Raw genomic sequence first — 22,714 nt, 5'->3', positions numbered from 1 at the left:
CTTGATGGCTCCCATCAACTGGGACAACTGGTTGTAAATGGCTCTGTTTACTTGTAAGCCTTCCTATATACATGTGTGTCAGCGAGTGGGTAATGAAGTCTCACAGGACATGTGAACATGTCACCTGACACTGCAATCCATTTTAAACCTGGTGCTTTTCCATTTAGAGGGAGGGGTGGCAACCCAGAGAGACAAAGGATTCCCGCCATGTGCCAAAGCTGTTAAAGGGAGTGGAACAGAACAAAGGTGGCTGTCTGTCATGAGAAATCCCTGAGTTACCACCTGAGCTGGAACTAACATGGGTTGTACCAGGGGAAAGGATTGGGCTCAAACTAGGAAGGAGTCTAGTCTGTGAAAGAAGCTTATTGGAACATCTCTGAGGGTGAGATTTACCTGTATTCAGTTTCTTAATGTATTAGGCTTAGACTTGCGTGTTTTGTTTTAGTTTGCTTGGTAACTTACTTTGTTCTGTCTGTTATTACTTGGAACCACTTAAATCCTACTTTTTATACTTAATAAACTCACTTTTATTAATTAACCCAGAGTACGTGATTAATACCCAGGGGAGCAAATAGCTGTGCATATCTCTCAATCAGTGTTATAGAGGGCAGACAATTTATGAGTTTACCCTGCATACGCTTTATACAGAGTAAAACGGATTTATTTGGGGTTTGGACCCCATTGGGAACTGGGTGTCTGGGTGCTGGAGATAGGTGAGCTGCTGAGCAGTTTTTGGTTAAAGTCTGCAGCTTTTGGGGTATGGACCAGACCTGGGTGTGTGTTTGCAGCAGGCTAGTGTGTCTGGCTTAGCAAGGCAGGGTTCTGGAGTCCCAAGCTGGCAGGGAAAAGGGGCTCAGAGGCAAATTTAGCACGTCAGGTGACAGTGACGGGGGGGGGGCTCTGTGACCGAACCCGTCACATCAAGAACCAATAGATGATCAGGATACACAAATCTTTTATTCCACCAAAAGGTAACAGTAAAACCAAGAAGGAGAAAGGGCAGGAACCCAGAACAAAAAGAAAAGGTGGGGGAATTGGGGATAACAACTGACTAACCAATCACACAGCAATAATTAAACATTCACTTCCTTGCATACTGAAAGCCCACAAATTAAGCAAAAATAATGAGCCTCCCCTCACAGGCCGTTGGTGGCTGGTAGAGTTGGACTCAATGAAAAATGGAGATGCCTCATGCAGGTAGCTGATAGTCTTCCTTCCTTGTGCCTTGAGTCCCTGGCAGCCTCCAGTCCTGCCCATCCCCCTTTGGGCAGGAGATGCTGATCTAGCACTGATGCCAGCCAAAAACCAGAACACTTGGTCAGGCAAAATTGTTTTGTTTTTACTGACAACTTTTTCCCAACCAGCCAAAACTTTTGTTTTGTTTTGTTCCCAAAACTGGGAAAATTAAAATAAAATTAAAATTCAACTTATAGATTTTCTGTTTCACTACAAAATAGTTACTAAAAATGAACATTTTTCCCCAGTAGAAATTTCGATTTTAAAAAAAGCCATTGTTTGTCCCCCTCCAAGAACAGTTTGCCCATGTTTGTGTCTTTCATACCCAAGTCTTGACTATCTCAGTATCTTCAGTCCTGACACTTTAATGCTGCCCTGGAATCCCTTGCAATCATCACTATCTACTGTACTCTGTTCACAGAAGACTTGTTAGCTGAACTTGAGAATAAAGAAAATGTGCATGACATTAAAGCTATTCTGACAGAAAAAAATCAGACGTGCTTTATATGAAGGGTACATTGATAAATGGTTGATATTTTAATAAAGGTTTAATCAGTTGTTATCACTCCAACATATCCATAACCATCTTATAACCGTCTATAACACCTTGTAGTCAGGGCTGGCTCTAGGCACCAGCAAACCAAGAACATGCTTGGGGCGGCACATTTTCAGGGGCGGCATTCCGGCCATCCTTTTTTTTGCTTTGGGCGGCAAAAGCCTAGAGCCGGCCCTGTCAGCAGCAGCATGTCATGCGCCCGCACCTTGTGGCTGGACCGGGCTGGCTCAGAATGGGGAACACTCGGGCTGGGGGCTGCCCCGGGCACACGGAGCCATCTGCAGGTGTCGCAGGGCGGCCGCCCCGCAGCGCTGCAGCCAGGGCTGGGCAAAGAGGCCCGAGCCACCCAGGGACTGTGGCAGAGCGGCCAGAATCAGCAGCAGCAGCGGGGCCATAGAGGGCAGGACGCTGCCGTGTGGGGCCCACATCCTGCTCTCCAGGGCTCTGCTCCCTGCCAGGGTGGTCCCCCCCGGCTCTGCCCTCCTAGGTCCCGGCCAGTCCTGGAGGCAGGAGCCCCAGCTGGAGGGACCCTGGGCTGAGTTACGGCCCGGGAGCCCCACTGCTTACCCAGACCCTGCCAGCGCCGGACCGGCTGGAGGCGAGGGGGGAGCGGGTGGAGTCAGCGCTGGTCGGGGGGAGCCCAGGGCTGGGGTGGCAGGGTGTGTGGGTGGGAGGGAGAGCCCAGCACTGGGGCAGCAGGGGGCGTGTGAGGGGGGGGGAGAGAGAGCCCAGGACTGGGGTGGGGGGCAGCCAAAAATTTTTTTTGCTTGGGGCGGCAAAAAACCTAGAGCCGGCCCTGCTTGTAGTGATGTATTTGTAACCATCTATAATGCAAACTTCTTATGTCTGTCATATGCTTGTAACAGCTAATCTTTGTTCACTAATCCTTTATAAGCTACTTATAAATGTACCCTTAACATAAAATATGACCACATATATTTCAAAGTAGCAACAATGCCCATCACTTTGTCTGCGCAGCATCACAAAAGCAATATGGTTCACATGAAACATACATCGGGAGGGGCCTACTTTTTATCTCAGAATTCCTTTACACCAGTTATTCGATACCTTTGAAAACACTGCCTGCTGCACGGAGCCCTATGTGGACACAAAAATTTGGATCCGCATCCGCAACAATTAACTTATATCCAACCTGCAATCCGCGCTCCACCTTCTATACGTATCCACATGCGCACCAGTGCCCTGTAGAGCAGCTGTTTGCAACTGGGAGTCCACGGCCCCCTGTGAGTTCATGATCCAGTTTCAGGGGGCCCATGGGGCTCCTCAGGGCAGAAGCCCAGAGCCTGGCACCCCCTGTGGGAGTGAAGCCCAGAGTCCCAAGCACTGATGCTCCCCCACAGATGCAGGGGACACTGGGCTCAGGGCTCTAGACTTCTGCCCTGCGGAGCCCCTGAAACCGGCTTATAGAACCCTAGTGGGCCATGGTCCCCCCAGTTGAGAACTGCTGCTCTAGAGCCCTGCGCAGATACAAAAATCCGGATCCGCATCTGATCTGCAATCCACAAAGATGGTAAACAATACAACCATGTCTGCATCCACGGATGCAGATATCCATGCATATAAAGTGGATATCTGCACATCTGCAGGGCTCTACAAACAGTTACACAAAATCTGCTGCCACTGACGAGCACTCACATAAGACACTGAAGGCTTAACTTTCACAATGTGTTAGCAAGGCAGGTTGTGATGGGTAACATCGTGCAATTTTACATCATTTATTTGGAAATATCTCTTCTTTTTTTTTTAAACACACCCCGCAGAATAGACGTTTCCATTTGTGTACCAGATAATTGGAATTGAATGGTTACCGTGCAAACATTATTGCTTAGGAACGGTCCATTCCACACTTCATCATGGAAAGTCAGGAATTCCGCAAAAATAATTGGCAGCTCCTTGAGAAATCAGCTTACAGCTTTCCAGAGAATAGAAAACTTGTAAAGAGAAAATGTTACATTCATTGACAAGGAAAGTCTAGCTTCATTTACAAGGCCCGACTCTGAGTTTCCATTTCCCAATTTGTAAGGGAAGGATGCCACAGTATTTTTGTCTCCAATCTCCCATCCACACTTACAACCCCCCTCATCTTGCATGAAGAATGTCAGGCAATGCTGTTTCACACCAAAAAGACTTTTAAAAAGGAGCAAGGTGCATGCAAAGACTTATTCATGTGGAAGTACTATACGCACTCTAGTATCCTCCAAAGTACGAAATCCCAGTGGATGCGGTAACAGCAGCACTTCCTCGCCATAGACACATTATGGCAGCACCCTTCATCTCCTTGTATGGCAGATTCATAATACCCTGCCTTCAATACCTGCCACCCATGCCCCTGGGCCCTTTTAAATTGCCTGGGCGGCCTGCAGGGCTCCTAGGCGTGTGCAGAGTGGTACCAGCGGCAGTGAAGGCTGCTGGGCGGGCATGTGGAAACCCTGGCCGTACCGACCCAAACCTCCTTTTGCTGGGATCATGCCTTTCTTTCCGTGTACTGACTTATGCACATCAGCTGCACTTCATGAGTGGAATAAACCTCACAATGCCTGATAGGCAGCACTTTGTTTTTCATGCTTTTTGCATCGCTTTGCTCCTCGTCCCATGTCATCTGCAGTCTTTTTTGGCTTGGCTGTTTGCCATATTCCAGCCCAGATGACTGGACCCACAGAATTTAGCAATTTGTCTTTGTACAGCTGCAATTTCAATTCAGCTAGACAATATGATAAGAAAGCCTATAGAGGCTCTGCAACCCAGCGCCTGTGAAAATGGGGAGATGTCAAGGGATAGGAAGAGAAAGAAGACTAAGAACATCATTGTCTTCTTTCAGTTACACTGCAAGCACAAATGGATCCTGGTCTCATGGAGGTCAATGGAAAAATCCTCCTGGCCTGCAGTAGGACTAGTATTGGGCTCTTGCCTGTTACATTGATTAGTGTTAATTCCTAGCTAATAAACTGGCTGGTAATTGTGTTCATGCAATACAGCATGTAGCCAAAGCATCTCAAGAATATTTCCACTGCTCTAGCCCCACTCTGCATGCACTTGTTTATAAAATATTAAAGCAAGACGTTACATTTCCTAGAAGGGAGTTTGTATTAATATTTTAGTCCAGCTGCAAAACTTCTTCTTCAGTCGTCTGCTCTAACAGCAGTCTTGCTGCAGCACTGCAGGCCTTTAAGAATTTAATATCTATATAATTTTTTTAATGTAGCATGTTATTTGTTGAACTGTATCATCTGTTGCTCATGGTTTTAGCTCAGTCATAGAATCATAGAAGATTAGGGTTGTAAGGGACCTCAGAAGGTCATCTAGTCCAACCCCCTGCTCACAGCAGGACCAATCCCCAGACAGATTTTTACCCCAGTTCCCTAAATGGCCCCCTCAAGGATTGAACTCATAACTCTGGGCAGTCGTTGAAGAAGAATACAGATAGAGGCCTGCAAATGGAACAACGGAAGGGTTTGGTAATCAGAGGGTAAGTCTAGACTGCAGTTAAAAACCTGCAGCTGGCCCATGCCAGCTGACTCCAGTTTGGGGTCTCAGGCTAAGGGGCTATTTAACTGCAGCCCAAGCTCTGGGACTCTCCTACTTCACCGGGTCCTAGAGCACAGGCTCCAGGCCAAGCCCAAGCATCTACTCTGCAATTAAACACCCCCTTAGCCTGAGCCGGCTGACACAGGCCAGCCACATGTTTTTGACTGCAGTGTAACAAACCCTGAGATACCAGGAAACTGACCTTAACATGGGAGGAAGCTAGTGACACACCCTAGTGGATGATCCTGTTGACAAATACTAGACCTCATGAGGTCTGCAGAACAATCTACAAAATTCAAATGCTACAAAGCACCTTAACAGCTTGTGACTATAACCTGTCTTTTTTTTTTATTCCCATAATTTACTTGTAAATTCATTTAATTCCTCTCGCCATTGTTTCCCTGTCACATTTTAACCTGCCCAAATATTTCACTGCCATCTCAGTGCCAGTCTGTGCGAGTGGCAGAAGAGGACACTATTATTGTCTTAAAAATGCACCCTTGCCACCTTCAAGCCCCTGAGATAAGTGTATCATTGGTGTGATGCTAAATGCCTTCACTGGCACAGAACTTAAAAATGCACCCTGTCTAAAACTGCTCTTCCAGGAGTTATTTGTGATAACTGTTGTTTAATATTTGTGCTATGTCTAGTGAATCAGAACCCAGAACTCAGTTGTCTGCCCAATCAGCATTAAAGTCTATTGTCATGATATATGGAATCACAGTCCTCAAACAGGAAGTGTTTAATAAACAAACCAGTTACAACTATAGACCCATACAAACAGACTTCTACAGAGTTTGAGTTCCAGCTTTATCCTGTTTGTTTACCACGTAATCACACACTCTGTCTGGAACTCTCTCTGCAGCACACACACATCTAGGGGCTAAATAATATAACACATATCATGGCAACTGTTTTTACTAGGCACTGTGCCAACACGCAGGCTGTGCCCCAAAGAGCTTGCAATGTCAGAAGGACACTAATAATGGGCATGGAATGGCTTTCAAAATGTTTGTGATCCAACATTCAGACAAGTTTATTTTATGTATTTAAATCCATTCTACTTAGTCCTACAAAATCCTCTAAGCAGTTTAAGAGTACATTTAAATAGCACGTTGATGGAAAATCTCTGTGAAGGGCACCACTACCAAAGCTTGTGGAAATCAAGTTCCCTGCAACTCAGTCCCTCCATCTTCTGTTTAACACAGTTGCTAACTCTTTCCTTCACATAGCATTGCACAGCTGGGGCAGAGGAAGGACATGATCCATTCTTGGACTTTAAAAGTTGGCAGCAACTTTCTGAAACAGGAAACAAGGCTGTACTGTTTAACTTCCTATCTGGATTGTCACCATTTTTACCTCTGCCAGTAGGCAACAGTCGCCTGAGAAAAACAGCAGGAAGCACGGTGCTGAACATTTTTCAATTCAGCAGGAGGAAGTGGATTCTTGTTGACGTGTCCCTGCCTCCCCACACTCCTTTTTTATTCTAAGTGCTACTATAAAAGCCAACACCAAACTTATAGAGCTGGCACAGCTCCAGGAAATAAGAGGTGAAGCAGAAGAATCCTTTTTGGGGGAAAGACGGGGGAGAAAAAGCTCAGTTAAAAAAATATAGAGAAGTGATGTGGCTATATTTAAAAACCATTTTATTATAGATATGATTTATGAAGACATTATGTGAAATGTCCTTGTTTACAGACATAGAGAACAGAGTGACTTGTATAGAAAGGAAACAGATGCATTCTGCCTGCAGCTTCGTACGTCTGCTCTGCAAGCCACTGCTACTGCTATAATTCTCCAGGAGGACACCAATAAAAATTGTATAACATTTTATTTCACTTGTGACACCAGTTATTATATTGAGCAGCCAGACAGCTTGTCCAGGGGCTGGACCTTTCCCGTCTTTTAGTACGGAATAAATTGCTAGACTGTCACCAGAAACCGAAACACTAAAACGGGAATAGTTTTAGAATTCATTTTGGGTCTCTTCTAATATTTGTGATCAACAGTGCAAATAGCCAGAGCAGGAAAGCTAATCAAAGAACAATGGACAAAGGAAGGTCAGAGCAAACATTCCAAATTAAGTATCAAGGGATTTTAAAACAAATTTTGGGGAAAGTATGTGGTCATCAAAGGAACCTTTGGGCCAGGTTCTTTCCTTTTCCCCCATCACTTTTCACTGCGAAGAGAATAGAAATGGGCTTTTATTTCCCCTGCAATGGATGAATTGGGTTCTGATTCACTAGAGCCAACTCCCAATATAAGCCCCATTATGAGTCCCAGCATAAGGGGACTGGCATATGTGGGGAGCAGCAGGGAGGGGTATGACTGGAGAATGGGATGCTCCAGCAATCACCCACTGGCACATGGTCTCCAGGGGACCATTGACAGCCGCTATAGTTTAGAACAGCACCCAACCTGCACCAAGGTGAGGCTGGCACAAAGCTGTCTGTAGAATGCTCCCTGATGCCACCCTTCACCCTGCTCCGCTAAACCAAGTGGAACGCTGGTGCAGGAAGGAATCTGGGACTTTATTCCCAAGGGGCAACATCTGCCACCCTGGCTCATCCTGAGCAACATCGTACTCCACGAATAGCCCCATTGAGATCAATGGAATGGAATAAGATGCTGAATGGGAGAGAAGAATTTGCTCCCTGGTACAGAAGCAATATACTGGTTTGCTCCATTATCCCCAAAATGCAGAGTTTTGTAGAATCTGATATGACAGATATGAAGATACACCTATCTCACAGAACTGGAAGGGTCCTTGAAAGGTCATCGAGTCCAGTCCCCTGCCTTCACAGCAGGACCAAGGACCATTCCTGACAGATTTTTTGCCCCAGATCCCTAAATAGCCCCTTCAAGGATTGAACTCACAACTCGGGGTTGGGGGCGGGGGGGGGCAATGCTCAGACCACTGAGCTATCCCTCCCCCTCCAAGAAGATTACATTTTAGTAAATTATAATACACAGGCACTGAAAAGTGAATTTTTGTAGTGTCACCAATCCCAAGATGGGGCATAAAGGATGCAGATATACTCTTACCAAATATTCTGATTGATTCAGGAACATGTGTTAATGTGACGTAACTAAACGGTTGCATTGACTTACTGTGACTACTCATCTACCTAGGGAACCTGTGGTCTTGAATGCCTTCCAGAATCAGGGCCTAAGGGTAGGATCCACAAAGGAACGTAGGCGTCTAAACCCCAGTCTTAGGTGCAAAGGTCAATAACAGGAAATTCAGATGACTATTGGGGAAAAGTTCCCTAGCATTAGAGTCCATCTGACTATAGAATAACCTCCCTAGAGAGGTTCTGGAAGTGTCACTACAACCCGATTAGGAAAAAAAACACCAAAGCATGTAGCTACATTTGTCACAGGAAATGGATGAGGCTTATTTTCATTCATGCCTGTAAAGTGCTGTGAGATGTTGAGATGGAAGACTATCATTATTTGAAGGAACAATTCTGAATTACTAGGGAGATTGCTTAGATACTTTCACCAGTAGATCTCAAAGCACTTACAAAAGAGGTCATTATTATTGTCCCCATATTACAGGGGGGAAACTGAAGCACAGAGAATGGAAGTGTCTTTCCCAAGGTCTCCCAGCAGGCCACAAGAATAGCCCCCGGGGCTTCTGGGTCCCAGTTCCCTGCTTGCTCCACTAGGCCACACTGCTTTTTAATTAATGCTCTAATAATGGTGCAGTCTGGAAATTAAATCTGCCTCTTATGCTAGTGAGTTACTGACAAATGCTCCTCTCTATCCCATCTCCATTCTCATTGTGCCAGGGTCTATCTAGCTCGCGTAAATATTTCACTGTCCTTTAAAATTAAAGTTTGATTATCCCTTGCCCGTAGGAATGCTCCCCTAAACCAGCTGGCTTCTATAAGGGAGTTTGGTGGGAGTTTATAGGGTTTATCCAGCCCTTTTCATGAGTCTTCAGCTGAAGGAGAGCAGTGGGTCTGGTGGCTTCTTGAAGACCATTGCACAACAGAAGTGGCCACACACCACCCCTGAAAATGACAAAGGGGAGCAGTAGGACCCAGGAGGAAGTGGCAGCAGGAGATGCAAGGCAGTCCTGGGGCTGGGGCTGTCTCAGAGAACCCAAACCTCCATGTAAGCATGAATATATCAATGACTAGGGCATGTACAAATCACTGATTCCAGATCATTAGTTAAGAGGCTGGAAAATAAAACAGACTCAAAGAAACGCTTTCTGGAGTGAATGCCATGCTCATGGAACATGCTGCTTTGACATCCCTGTGTGACAGGGCGTACCAGGCCCTACCTGCCCCCTGCCAGAGCCCCCACTGCTTTGGCACACATGGCCCTATGCTGGTGTCCTTCTGGAAGAGAAGAGCTGCAAGTTCAAACCTCCTGGGGTTGCCTAGAGAGGCCTCCCATGTTCGGCTTCAGGAAGAACCAGCGAGGGTTGGTCCTCTGGCACCTAGAAGGGCTGGGAGCGAGTGAAAGACAATCAGAGCCCAGCAGACCAAATGAAAAGGGCTGGTTGCTTCTACAAGGGGCCAGTGTTGGGTGAAGCCAGCACAGTAGAGGCAAACTCTCCCTGCCCTAACCCAAGAAACTTGGCCCACTCAGATGCCTAACCTCAACAAAACTGGATCTCTATGAAGGATTAGTGTTTATAGTATGGACTTTAATGCCCAGGAGGCTATTTTGAGTTGAGATTTAATTTGTTTTCTATTAATCCTGCAAAGGGTCTGGACTGAGAGCTGACCTGATCCGAGCGCTAGGCCACGGAAGCATCAGACCATGGTGGACCCAGCACTCAAGGGGGTTCTAGAGTGGAAGAACTCCTGCAATACTGTGTCCTGACATGAGTGGGGAGCTCTGGTGGTGAGTGTACTCCTTAAATCCCTGGAAACGTAAGTCTTCAACATAGCCACAAAGTAGGAACAACATTGGCAGCAACTGTGCATGATTGTTTCCTCACCCTGCCTTGCTAGTGGACCTCTTCCCTGTTCTCAAGGGTCTGCCTCTGTGTGGAAAAGAGAAGGCCAGACCCCAGGCACCTGCAGCCCTTAGCCTTAGCAATTAGAGAGGTGGGGAGTTTTTTGTTTTTGTTTTTTTATGTTTGTGTGAAAATAAGGAATATTCTTCTCAGTGTCATTTCATGAAAAAAAAACTATTCACACCTTAGTTCAGGCCACCTCAGAGACTCAATGTTTTTTGACAGAGTGATGGGTTTTGCACCTGATACTGATTTCAAAATTAGGGGTCCCTGAGCCTGAGCCAATGCCCAATGAAGTAAATGGAAAGACTCCCATGGACTTTGGAGCAGGCACCTTAAAGCTACGTCTACACTATACACCACTGGTGATGGGTGTGTAGGTACATGTAGCTACACATGGCAGGCTGTGTCCACACTGCGGTATATAGCTAGACATGGCAGTGAAATGCTCTGGCAGAGGAGAGGTAGTGAGGAAATGCCCAAGCAGCATGATGCTGGAAGAGCCTTTCCTGCCTGCTGGAGCCTTTACCTGCAACTGGGGAAAGTCTCCAGTGGCAGGGAGCTACCAGAGCCTCTCTCTGCAACGGGCAAAGGCCTCACAGTGGAAACCTGCCCAACCTGTTTCCCACAACCTCTCCCCTGCCAGAGCCTTTCCATGCTCGGGGAGTCTCTTCCTGTGGTGGGGAAAGGCGCCAGCAGCAGAGAGGCAGTGGGACACTAATAGCTAAAAATAGCAGCGTAGATGGGAGGCATAGCTTGGGCAAGCCGAGAGCATATAATGTACATACTCTCTTCCATACCCACACCCTTCAGGCGTGTCTTTACTCGCCTCACCAGCGACACTGCTATCTATCCCCGCGATGGGGGGCTGGGCACTCTGCACACCGCCATATGAAGCGTGCAGTGCAGAGGCACCCTAAGAGCAGTGTCTTCCTTCCGCTAGCCATCTTCCTCAGGCCACATCCCTCTGTTGTGATTCGAATGGGTTCTTCGTTTCTTTGGACTGTTAAGCTCCTTGGGGAAGGGACTGTCTTTCTTTTTGCCTGTAAGGTACCAAGAACATCTAGGGTGCTATATAAAAACTGCCAGCTGATGGCAACTGCATATTAAGTACTGACCTGGGCTGGATTGTACCAGTAATTTAGAGAAGAAAGACTCTCTAGCTGCTCACCAGTGCCCTGAACCATTCCCTCACCCTGCTGGAGCACCTCTCTTCTGCTCTTTTATGATTTTATTCAGATCCTTTCATGGGTCACAGTCCACCTTCTCATGCCAAGTGTTGAAAAATCCCATTATGCATTGGGAACCGGCTGAAGCATGGCTGGCTCTTCTGGTTTGCCACCTTTCTGCTCTGAGATGGATGCGGTGGGTAAGATCTCTTCCTTGGGCTCGACAATGCTGACATGGTCTGGCAGGGGTTTCTGGGGTCCAATCTTCCCACTTGGGTCCCAAGGCAACGCAATCTTTACTTTAATACCCAGCACACCGTGCCTGAGGAGGACGTGGTGCACAGCTGTATTGACATCGTAGTTTACAGGGTCTCCACTGTGAATCATCAGGCCATCCACAAACTTCATCGACTTGGCTGGCTGGCCTCTGAGTTTACTGGACACCACTACCTCACAACCCTTAGCACCACTCTCCATGATGAAGCAGAGGACACCATAGCAGGCTCGATGCAGTATTAAACCTCCCAGAAGGGCCTCTGCTTCGGCAATAGCACGTGATGTGGCTATGATGCTCTGATGCTTGATCAAAGGCTCCCCACCTTTCAATGTCTTAAAAGTGTCTTTGAAACTGGCATTTTTATTAGTCTGATGACTTATCCAGGGGAGCAGGGAAGATCCAACTCTGATTAAAACATCCTGTCTCCCTTCAGTAAGAAAGCTATGATAAGAAAAACAGACTTTCCTTTTTTATAATTCTTCCATTATGGAATGTAAACAGATGTCCGAATTTGAGTTGGATGCCTCTGAGGAGCTGAACGTTCCTCCAGAATGGAATGATTTCACCAGCTAAAGCAATAGAGGCAGAGACTTAGACCTTGTCTCTACTAGAAAAGTTGTCCCAGTTTAAAGATTGATTTTGAATGAATCTTGTTAAACCAAGGCAATCTCATAATATAGATCAGCTCAAACCCGTTCGACTCTTCCTTAAATGGTTTAGCTTGCATCAGTAACTTGCCAAATTAAACTAAACCGAGTTAAGCAAAGGTTTAAGCGTGTCTTCTGGAACTGGACAAAAACTGGAATTTTTGTACTATAGAAATTCCAATTAAAAAAATAAAAGCATCCTACATAGGGACAAAAAGTTGAAATATCAAAATTGGTTGCAAAATGAAAAGTTCCAAAAAAATAATTGATTTAGAAATCTTTTGCTGCAACATTTCTGATCAAAACAAAACATTTTGACTTTCCTGAATCAAAATGTTTCCTGTCTGTCTGCTGAAGTAAGTCAAACCACGTTTCATTTTGTCTTGTTCAACATTAATCTGTGTCCCCTGAGCTGCCACAATGCCTCATGGTGGTTGTAGTTTGGGTGCTTCATGCCCCCATTCACCCACTGTAGACTAGGCTCCTTCACTGGACTACATCTCCCAGGATGCAGCTGAAATGAAATATTCTGATTCCGTTCGACAAACCAAAATATTCTGATATGAGTCAAACCAACTTGAAATGAAATCTTTTGTTTAGACTTTCTCAGTGGAAAATTGAAAAAAATTGGCAAAACTGCAACTTTAGATTTTGAAGAAACTGCATCTTCTGTCAAAAAAAAAATATTTGAACAGAAACCTCCTGACTCTCTCTCATGTCTACATTAGGGGTTCACAAGAGTGCAACTAGATCACTTTTAAATTGATTTAGTTACATTAGTTCAATTTTTCCAATATAGACCAACCCTTAGAATGTTTTAAGTAGCAGAGCAACTGCATTATATGAGCATTGGTAGACTTTATATAATGGCATTGAGATCCCTAAACAGGTACCGTATAAGGTTTCCAGTAAGGACTAGCCCTTCCAATCCAATAACCTTGCAAATTATCAATTTCCACATCAGAGGACTGCATTTCTAGTTCTTCTAGGGTCCCTGAATGATAAGACAGACACTACAAGGGGGAAAGGATCCTTCCATTAAGGAACAGCTTATAGAAAAATGTCAAGAGATGAATATCTTCAGAATTCCATGACCTCTCTGAAAGTGAGAGCTGACATCTGCATGTTGGATAAGAATAAGAAAACAACAGGCAATAAAAAGCTCTCACTTTCAGAGAGGTCACCGAGTTCACTTTTAAATCAATTTAGTTACATTAGTTCAATTTTTCTAATGTAGTCCAACCCTTAGAATGGCTTAAGTAGCAGAGCGACTATATTATAGGAGCATTGTTAGCAGGGCCGGCTCCAGGGTTTTTGCCGCCCCAAGCAGCGAAAAAAAACAAAAACAAAAACAAAGCCACAATCACAATCTGCAGCTCCACCGCCGCCGCTTCAGTCTTCGGTGGCTGGTCCTTCGCACCGAAGACCCCTTACCGTTGGCCGCTCCAAGCAGCTGCTTGAAGGGCTGGTGCCTGAAGCCAGCCCTGATTGTTAGACTTTATGTAATGGCACGGAGATCTCTCAACGGGCACTATATAAGGTTTCCAATAAGAAGAGCTACCAAAGACTAAATGTTTTAAATAAAGAGATGCTCAAGATCCAAATCAGCATTTTTGAACAGCCCGTGTATTGAAGGAATTGAACTCTGAGGCTGTGATTTCACCCATTGTAAAGAAGGATTCACCTGCCAATAGTGGATGCTGAAACAAGGTAAGAATTTGATTGCCACAAGTTCCAGACCATTCATATCTAGGTTCTTGGAAGAAGGCCAATCGCCGTTTTTAAACACGCCAAAGTCATAAGTCCAGTCATAGAATGGGCCAGATCCTCAGCTCACGTAAATCAGTGTCGCTCCATTGACTTCACAAGTTTACACCAGCTGAGATCTGTTGCTTTAAAGTGTGTTAGAACTTAATAATTCGGAAGCTTTTTTTCTCTCAGCTCCCTGATCTGTTTGTAGTTTTCATGGGCTAGTAGAACGCAGAGCATGTTAAAACAGCTGTTTTATCTATGCTGCTGAATTCACTCATAGCAGTTTTCCAAGACGTTTAACTACTTAAAGATTCCAAAAGGTCCTTGTAGTTTGGTCCTTTGCAGAAATCCCATTAGCAGCAAGTAGATTAATGGCCAAATCCATTTTGGAGATTGAAGTGCTAGAGACTGTCAGAATAATACAGAAAAATTGCATGGTAGCCTGAAGCCCAGACTGTACTGGTGAACATGCGGGTGGCTATTAGAATAAAGAACATACATAAATTCAATTAAAGGTAATTTTTTCTATTCAGTAAATGCACTAAATCCAATATGTGTTCTACTCAGTGCCAGTCATTGTAAAGCTTTAGGCATCCCTGTAATGTAATCACCAACAGCGTAATGAACATAGCCATTATTCTATTGCAGGATGCAGTACAAATTTGCATTAGTAATGGGATAGTATTAACAGTGCTGATAGATTCACTTATGGGGGTGAGGGGAATATCACAAGATAAATGGTGTATGCTGTTCCTATGTGCTTTCTCTTGGTTACAGGATCACACCATTTGCGCGGCCAGATGGTCACCGGTGTCTCATTTGTGGAAATAAATGTACTAGCCTACAGTATGTTCAACCGTTCTTTTCTCTCCTGGTGTTGCACTGCCTGATGTTCTCTTTTCCTTTGCACTGTGCTTTTGGTTTGTTGTGTTTTCTTACAAGATTCCAAAGCTTTAAATGGAGATGAAAGTCAGGGTATCCCAGCAAAAGGGACTTCACCACTCACAAGCAGGACATGACCTTATCTTAAAGGATAAGAAATAGAGTAAGCAATGGAGGAGAGAATGTGAGATCTTCAGAGGAAGGACCTTTTTTGGACAAAAAGACGAACTAGATAAGTTCATGGAGGATAGGTCCATCAATGACTGTTAGCCAGGATGGGCAGGGATGGCACCCCAGCCTCTGTTTGTCAGAAGGTAGGAATGAGTGACAGGAGATGGATCAGTTGATGATTACCTGCTCTTTTCATTCTGTCTGGGGCACCTGGCACCGGCCACTTCAGAAGACAGGATACTGGGCTAGATGGACCTTTGGTCTGATCCAGTGTGGCCATTCTGGGGGGAGGGATAGCTCAGTGGTTTGAGCATTGGCCTGCTAAACCCAGGGTTGTGAGTTCAATCCTTGAGGAGGCCACTTAGGGATCTGGGGCAAAAATTGGTCCTGCTAGTGAAGGCAGGGGGCTGGACTCAATGATCTTTCAAGGTCCCTTCCAGTTCTAGGAGATTGGTATATCTCCAATTTATTTATTTATTTTTATTTTCATTCTTATGTTCTGTGTTTGCACAGCCCCTAGCATAATGGGGCTCTGATCCATGACTGAGACTCGTCGGTCGTGTTGCAATACAAGCAATAACACGAATCTATATAAGTACTGCAGTTTGCATGGTTAATCCACGGGAGACGACAAAATAAACATTAGTGTCTATCATTGGTTTATGCCTCAGGAATAGCCGGGGAGTTTTATGCATACTATGAAGGACCAAATTCCAGAACGTCACCGCTTGCCCACAAAATGCTCCTAAATGGTTTGGTCTTGGCTACCTTAAAAATTGCCATTCTCCTCCTGGCTTATTGTGGTAATTGAGGTGCTTCAGCTAACAGCCCTCTCCTGACTTAAATGGTGTGAGAGGGCACAGAAGGGTATTGGCTCTGCAATGCACTTGCCTCCTGGATTTACCACAGCCTGAATGCTGACTTTCAGGACACACTACGGTCTACGAGGCCCACCTGTTCTCCCAGACTTTTTCCTCCTGGTAACTGGGGAAGAAGCCAGGCTAGGACATCGTGTGTGGGGGTTGAGAAGATATTGTGGGGTAAATTTTCAAAGGGTTGAGGCCCATCCACCCAATTTGCGTGTACAAAATGAATTACCCCCACAATCAGGTAGGTGGAGGCTCTAGCACACAGATCTGCACCTACAACTGAACTGCAAGGGCAATATTTACAGGGGTAAAAGGCTTCCATGAAAAAGAGACTGCCCGTCCGAACAGTCAGCTGGTTTTCTTGTATAACATTTAAATGAAGGCATCAGTAGGCACCCTCTGCTAATATGTACTTATACATTTAGTAATGCACTTAGATCTTGGGATGGGTGTAATGAAGTGAATAATAATAAATGAATTTTCTAAATAAATAAATGAACCTGGTTGCAGGATTCTGCCAAAAATCATTAATGTATTACCTGTTTCACAGCACGCGCACACACACACACACACAGGCCCTCCTGCAGGTTATATATGTCCAATATGTGCTATTAGCAAATGTATGCAACATTCCCTGACCCATAGCGCTAACCACAGAATAACCCTCTATACTGTAACTCCTGACACAGAGATCTGTAGACCAGCCCCTCATCAAGTTTTCATGCAGTCAGAACCAATATGGACTCTTCTGTGAAATCCTGACCCCAGTAAAGCGCCCATTGACTTTAATGGGGCCAGCATTTCAACCAAGGTGTTTGGAAAATGCCTTTGTGCTCTGTTCACTAGAATTCTGTCTCCATGCATCAATCTCTGCACAAAAATGGAGATCAGCAACCTTCCTGTATCATTCTTCTCCTCCTAGATCAAGCAGAGGGCTCTCCGTGAAATCCTACACAGGCACATGTTGGGAGGAGATGGGCTCAGATCGATAGGTGGAAAGCTTCGGGCTAGACCAAGACAGCGGGGACCGTGTTTCATTGCCATCCACACCATAAAAGGAATAAACAAGATAATACAGCTCTCCCACTTGCGTATCAATGACTAGCAAAACTGACAGAGGCCACATCAAAGGATCCAGCACATCAGGTATATGACAGAAACCAGTCATGTACAGTTTTGCCAAACTACACAACCCATTTAACGGACTCAGACTCTAACCAGGGTGAACATTAAATTGCATTGCTTATTCTATAAAGCTATATTGCAGAAACGGGTGGACGATCCATGGCTCTGCTTAGATTAACTAACTTAATGGAAAGAGATTGAAAAAGACCTAAAAAGCAAAGAGGAAAAGGAAAGGGTTGTCTTTGAAATCCTGAAATATAGAAAGGCTTTCATCATAAGTCATATGGTTGGGGGGGGTGGAATCTGGGGCACTGCTTTAAATCAGTGTGGATATTTGTAAATGATTTTTCGTTGCTGTTATGCAGTAGCTGTAAAACATATAAGATCAATTCCCAAGCTATACGAAAGCTTACACCCAAATAAATGTGTTAGCCTCTAAGGTGTCACAAGGACTCCTCGTTGTTTTTGCTGATACAGACTAACACGGCTGCCCCTCTGCAACATTCCTACGATTCACTTAGAACATGTTAAGGGCAAGGAGTGGTATTTCCAAAGCACCTATGAAATTTAAGAACACAAGTCCCACTGTGCTCTTAAATGACTTTCAAAATCCACCCCCAGAGTTTATAAAAGAACCACCTATCATTAGGCACCCAATCAGAGGGCCTGACTTTCAAAGTACTGGGCGTCCAGCAGCTCCCATTGGAGCCAATAGATACAGTACAGACTGAGATACAAGACAATTTGAGACTGCTTCCTGGTGTGCCTGATTTGATTATAAGATATTTCCTCCCTACACACTATTGGCCAAATCTGTAAAAATCACTCTGCCAAATCTGCTGAATTTCCATGGGATTTAGAGCAGCTTTATAACCATAACGAATGATTGTATTAGAACGGCATGAACACGTATGTGGTGATTAACGTATTTTTTCCAAAGTCATGGATAAAAATGAGCAGCACAGTTATAGACAACTTTTATTAACCCTCTTCGAGTTCAAGAATTATCATGAAATCAGGTACATCTGCTAACAATGATGCACATCTTTAAACCAACCCCCTCAGCATTGTCAATTCAACCCCGACAGCTTTCTAATGGTATGCAAATGTTCTTTGAAAGTCCTCTTCTCAGCTCTCCTGATAGTCTCATCTCCCATGTGCTGCTTCAACTTTTAGTCTAGGCTATACATCCCAACAAAATCCCCTTATAGATCAAGGGATCATATGTCTCAGTTTTACTAGGAGAGTCCCATCTTTTTCATATGATATCCTAGGAGCTTCTTTTGGGACACCGTAAATGCCTTGGCACTTCATTTAATTAATCAAAACTGGGACAGGGTGGTGTGTCTCTGCGGGAGGCTCAGAGCTGAGTGGGTTTTTGTTTTGGGGTGTTTTTTTGCTCATTCCATTTGAGATTCAGTTCCCTTTCCCGGTCTGAGTGTCTTTGGTTTGTGGGTGAGTGACTAGGATATGAATGAAATGCAAAAGATAGAACAGTCCTCTTTTGTTTTATTACCTTTTTTTTTGGACAACTCTGCCATGGTCTGTCCTTCCATAGGACAGGAAAAGGATAAATAGGCAAAGGCACACCTGTGTAAAAGCAAATGTTGAGCATTGCCAAGCTACTAGTTACTGGCAGAGCCAAAATTGCCATGCCACACTAATGGCAGAGGTACAGGAAGTTAGCAAAGGAGTCTTTGAAACAGGAAAGAGAGTTCAGGAGAAAGGGGGTTAACTGTTGTGTATTTGGTTGTCATGGTTTTGTTGCTATGGCAACTGAGTTAGATTATTATGGGTTAGCTCAACCGGTTTCAACCGGCTGAGAAGCTCTCTGTAGATATGTAAATAAAATGGAGGTTTTGGTTAGCTGCCTGCTCTCTGGCCTCAAGTGATTGCTTCCTACACCGGCTGCCCCTAGGACATAACACTTGCGACGAGGATGGGATCCTGGTGCTGCTCCAGTAACAGAAGGAAGTAGAAGTCAAGGTAAAGACCAAACAAAGAAAAAAAACTGCTTCTTTGCACTGACTGTGAAAGTGAAACTAAAAATCATGGCTACTCTGACCAGGCCCCTGGAGCCTTTTGATGAGACTACAGAGCAGTGGCATGTGTATACTGAGCGTTTTGAGCTTTTTTTTATTGCAAATGACATTACAGAAGCGAAGAAGGTGCCAATATTCTTAAGTGTTGTAGGGGCTAAAACCTACTCCCTGCTACGCAGCTTACTACACCCTGTTAAGCCAGCAACTAAATCTTACAGTGACATTGTGGAAATCCTGGGGTCTCATTTCTCCCCAAAACCACTGGTAATTGCTGAAAGATATAGGTTCCACAAAAGAGACCAAAAGGAAGATGAAACAGTTGTACAATTTGTAGCCATTTTAAAAAAGCTAGCAGAACACTGTGAATTTAAAGAAATGTTACATGATGCCCTGCGTGACAGGTTAGTGTGTGGCCTGTACAGTGAAGCTATACGGAAGCGCCTACTGACAGAGGCTCAGCTTACCTTACAGAAGGCTGTTGATATTGCTGTCTCCATGGAACTGGCTACAAGGGAGGCACAATACATCGGTGCACCCCCTAGGGTGCAAAAAGTGTCACAAGAACCGACCCACAAAACTGTGCAGATTCAAGAATGTTACCGCTGTGGTAAGCCGGGTCACCAGGCATCAGAATGCTGGTGTAAGGACCTGGTGTGTCGACACTGTGGCAAAAAGGGACACATTGAGTGTGCCTGTAAACAAAAGAAAAAGAGGCCTGTGGTCTGGCCGACAAAAAGAGGAACCCTGCATACCCTAGAGCAGACCCAGGATGATCAAGGTGACACCTCATCGCAAGAGGAAGTGCCACTGCATGTTTTGTCTTTGGCAATGGGCTCACATGAATACTGGGTAACCCCGTTATTGGATGGCAAACGTATACGCATGGAACTGGACACCGGTGCAGCCGTCTCACTGATCTCCGAGACTGTGTATAAAGAAAAGCTACAGCATCTTCCGCTTAAGGCAACAAAAACTGTTCTGAAGACGTATACGGGAGAAGCTGTGCCTATGCTGGGCACTATTGATGTTAAGGTGGAGCTCAATGGACAGGTGGCTAAATTGCCACTGTTTGTGGTGAGAGGTAACTACCCAGCCTTAATGGGTAGGTCTTGGCTTGGGAAGATTCAACTGAACTGGGCAGAAGTGCACCGGTTGACTAAGGAAGAAACCAGTCTAACCCCTATACTAAGGAAACATGCTGCTGTTTTTGGAGATGATTTGGGAAGTATGAAGGGAATCACTGTGACATTGAACATTAAACCTGGCAGTCCACCAAAATATCTGAAAGCCCGAACTGTGCCATATGCCATCAGGCCAAAAGTTGAAGCAGACCTGGAGCGCCTGGTCACCAATGGAGTCCTAATACCAGTTACCCATAGCTCATGGGCCACTCCTATCGTTCCAATCGTGAAGAAAGATGGCTCTCTCCGGATTTGCGGTGATTTTAAAGTCACTGTCAACCCAGTGTTGTGTGCAGAGCAATACCCGCTTCCCGGCATCGATGACCTCTTCGCGGGCCTGGCTGGGGGACAAAAGTTCAGTAAGATTGATCTGAGTCAAGCATATTTACAGATGCACGTCGATAAAAAGTCCCAAGAGCTGTTGACTATTGTGACTCATAAGGGGCTTTATCGATACTGTCGTCTACCCTTCGGAATAACATCTGCTCCCGCCCTGTTCCAGAGGGCTATGGACCAGATCTTGTGTGGCTTGTCAGGAGTTCAGTGCTATCTGGATGATATCCTGGTCACTGGAAGAAATGAAGAGGATCACTTAAAGAATTTAGAGGCTACCCTACAAAGACTGGAAGAGTATGGCCTACGAGTTCGCAAAGACAAGTGTGAATTCTTCAAGCCCTCTGTTGAATATTTGGGTCACATCATTGATTCTGCAGGTCTTCATAAGGCCCCTGCAAAAGTTAAAGCTATTGTGGAGGCTCCCCCACCTCGAAATGTAAGCCAGCTGCGCTCGTTTCTAGGACTCCTGAACTATTATGGAAAGTTCATCTCACAGTTAGCCACACTGCTAAAACCACTTCATGAGCTCCTTGGGCAGAACAAGGCCTGGAAGTGGACTGAAGCCTGTGATGTTGCGTTTAACAAAGCTAAGGATGCATTGCTAAATTCTGAAGTTCTAACGCACTTTGATCCATCCTTACCACTGCAATTGGCCTGCGATGCCTCCCCTTATGGAGTGGGAGCAGTCGTGTCACATATTATGCCTTCAGGAGAAGAGAGACCTATTGCTTTTGCTTCACGCACTCTAAGCAAAGCAGAAACTAACTACGCCCAAATCGAACGTGAGGCATTAGGAATTGTTTTTGGAATTCGGAAGTTTCATCAGTACCTGTTTGGGCGAAAATTTACTCTTCTCACAGACCATCGACCTCTGACATCAATTTTTGGATCTTACACAGGCATTCCCCCATTAGCTGCTAGTTGTATGCAACGTTGGGCATTGTTACTTTCAGCACACACATATGAAATCAAATATCGGAAATCCACTCTACACGGCAATGCAGATGGCCTCTCAAGGTTGCCTTTGCCGGTCAAACACCAAGATAGTGCCCACAAGGAAATCTTCTACTTTGAACAGGTAGAGAATACACCCATCACTGCTACTCAGATAAAGAAGGCAACTCGCGTTGACCCAGTATTGTCCCACGTTATGGACCTGGTGATGCATGGAACATCTCGACAAACCTCTCCGGTCTCATCCGACCTTGTTCCCTACATGTCCAAGCGGACGGAGTTATCGGTCCAATCTGGTTGTTTGTTGTGGGGGAGACGTGTCATTATTCCACCACCACTGAGATCACAGATGTTAGAACAGCTACATTCCGGTCACTGTGGAATAGTGCGCATGAAGGAAATTGCACGAAGCTATTTTTGGTGGCCTGGACTGGACAGCGCTATTGAAGAGAAGGCAAAAGCTTGTATGTCATGTCAGGGTGTGAGGAATGCACCCCAGTGGGCACCCCTACACCCATGGGACTGGCCTGAAAACCCGTGGCAACGTATTCACGTTGACTTTGCTGGCCCCCTTGAAGGAAGCATGTTCTTGGTGGCAATAGATGCCCATTCTAAATGGCCAGAAGTCTCTGTAATGCAGTCCACTTCTGCAGAGAGTACTATCCAAAAACTACGAGGACTCTTTAGTCGTTTTGGTCTGCCAGAACAACTTGTGAGCGACAACGGACCGCAGTTCGTTTCTCAGGAGTTTCAAAATTTTATGAAAGCAAATGGGATACACCACATCACGTCAGCACCATATCATCCGTCCACCAACGGATTAGCTGAAAGATTTGTGCAGACAATGAAAAACGCTTTGAAATCAGCAAGGGGACAACACTCCATTCAAAAGCGTCTGGATACCTTTTTACTTTCCTACAGAAACACACCTCATGCTACGACCCACGCATCTCCGGCCTTTCTAATGATGGGACGACAGCTGCGCACTTGCTT

At 45.2% G+C, this 22,714-nt stretch overlaps 1 protein-coding gene across 1 annotated transcript; it reads right to left on the bottom strand.

The window, feature by feature from the left end:
- Window positions 1–11,608: 11,608 nt before the first annotated feature.
- Window positions 11,609–12,031, bottom strand: LOC123367357 (40S ribosomal protein S3-like). Its single transcript, XM_045011546.1, has one exon. It carries the CDS (start codon window positions 11,960–11,962, stop codon window positions 11,609–11,611), a length of 354 nt encoding a protein of 117 aa, XP_044867481.1. The 5' UTR covers window positions 11,963–12,031.
- Window positions 12,032–22,714: the final 10,683 nt, after the last annotated feature.

This window comes from Mauremys mutica, chromosome 3 (assembly GCF_020497125.1).
Source record: "Mauremys mutica isolate MM-2020 ecotype Southern chromosome 3, ASM2049712v1, whole genome shotgun sequence".
Classification (NCBI taxonomy): domain Eukaryota; kingdom Metazoa; phylum Chordata; order Testudines; family Geoemydidae; genus Mauremys; species Mauremys mutica.
This window is presented reverse-complemented; position numbering and strand designations above follow the sequence as displayed.

Bases quoted from the DNA above. Each gene is read 5' to 3' on its own strand.
- LOC123367357 (XM_045011546.1), bottom strand. From the start codon at position 11,962: ATGGAGAGTGGTGCTAAGGGTTGTGAGGTAGTGGTGTCCAGTAAACTC.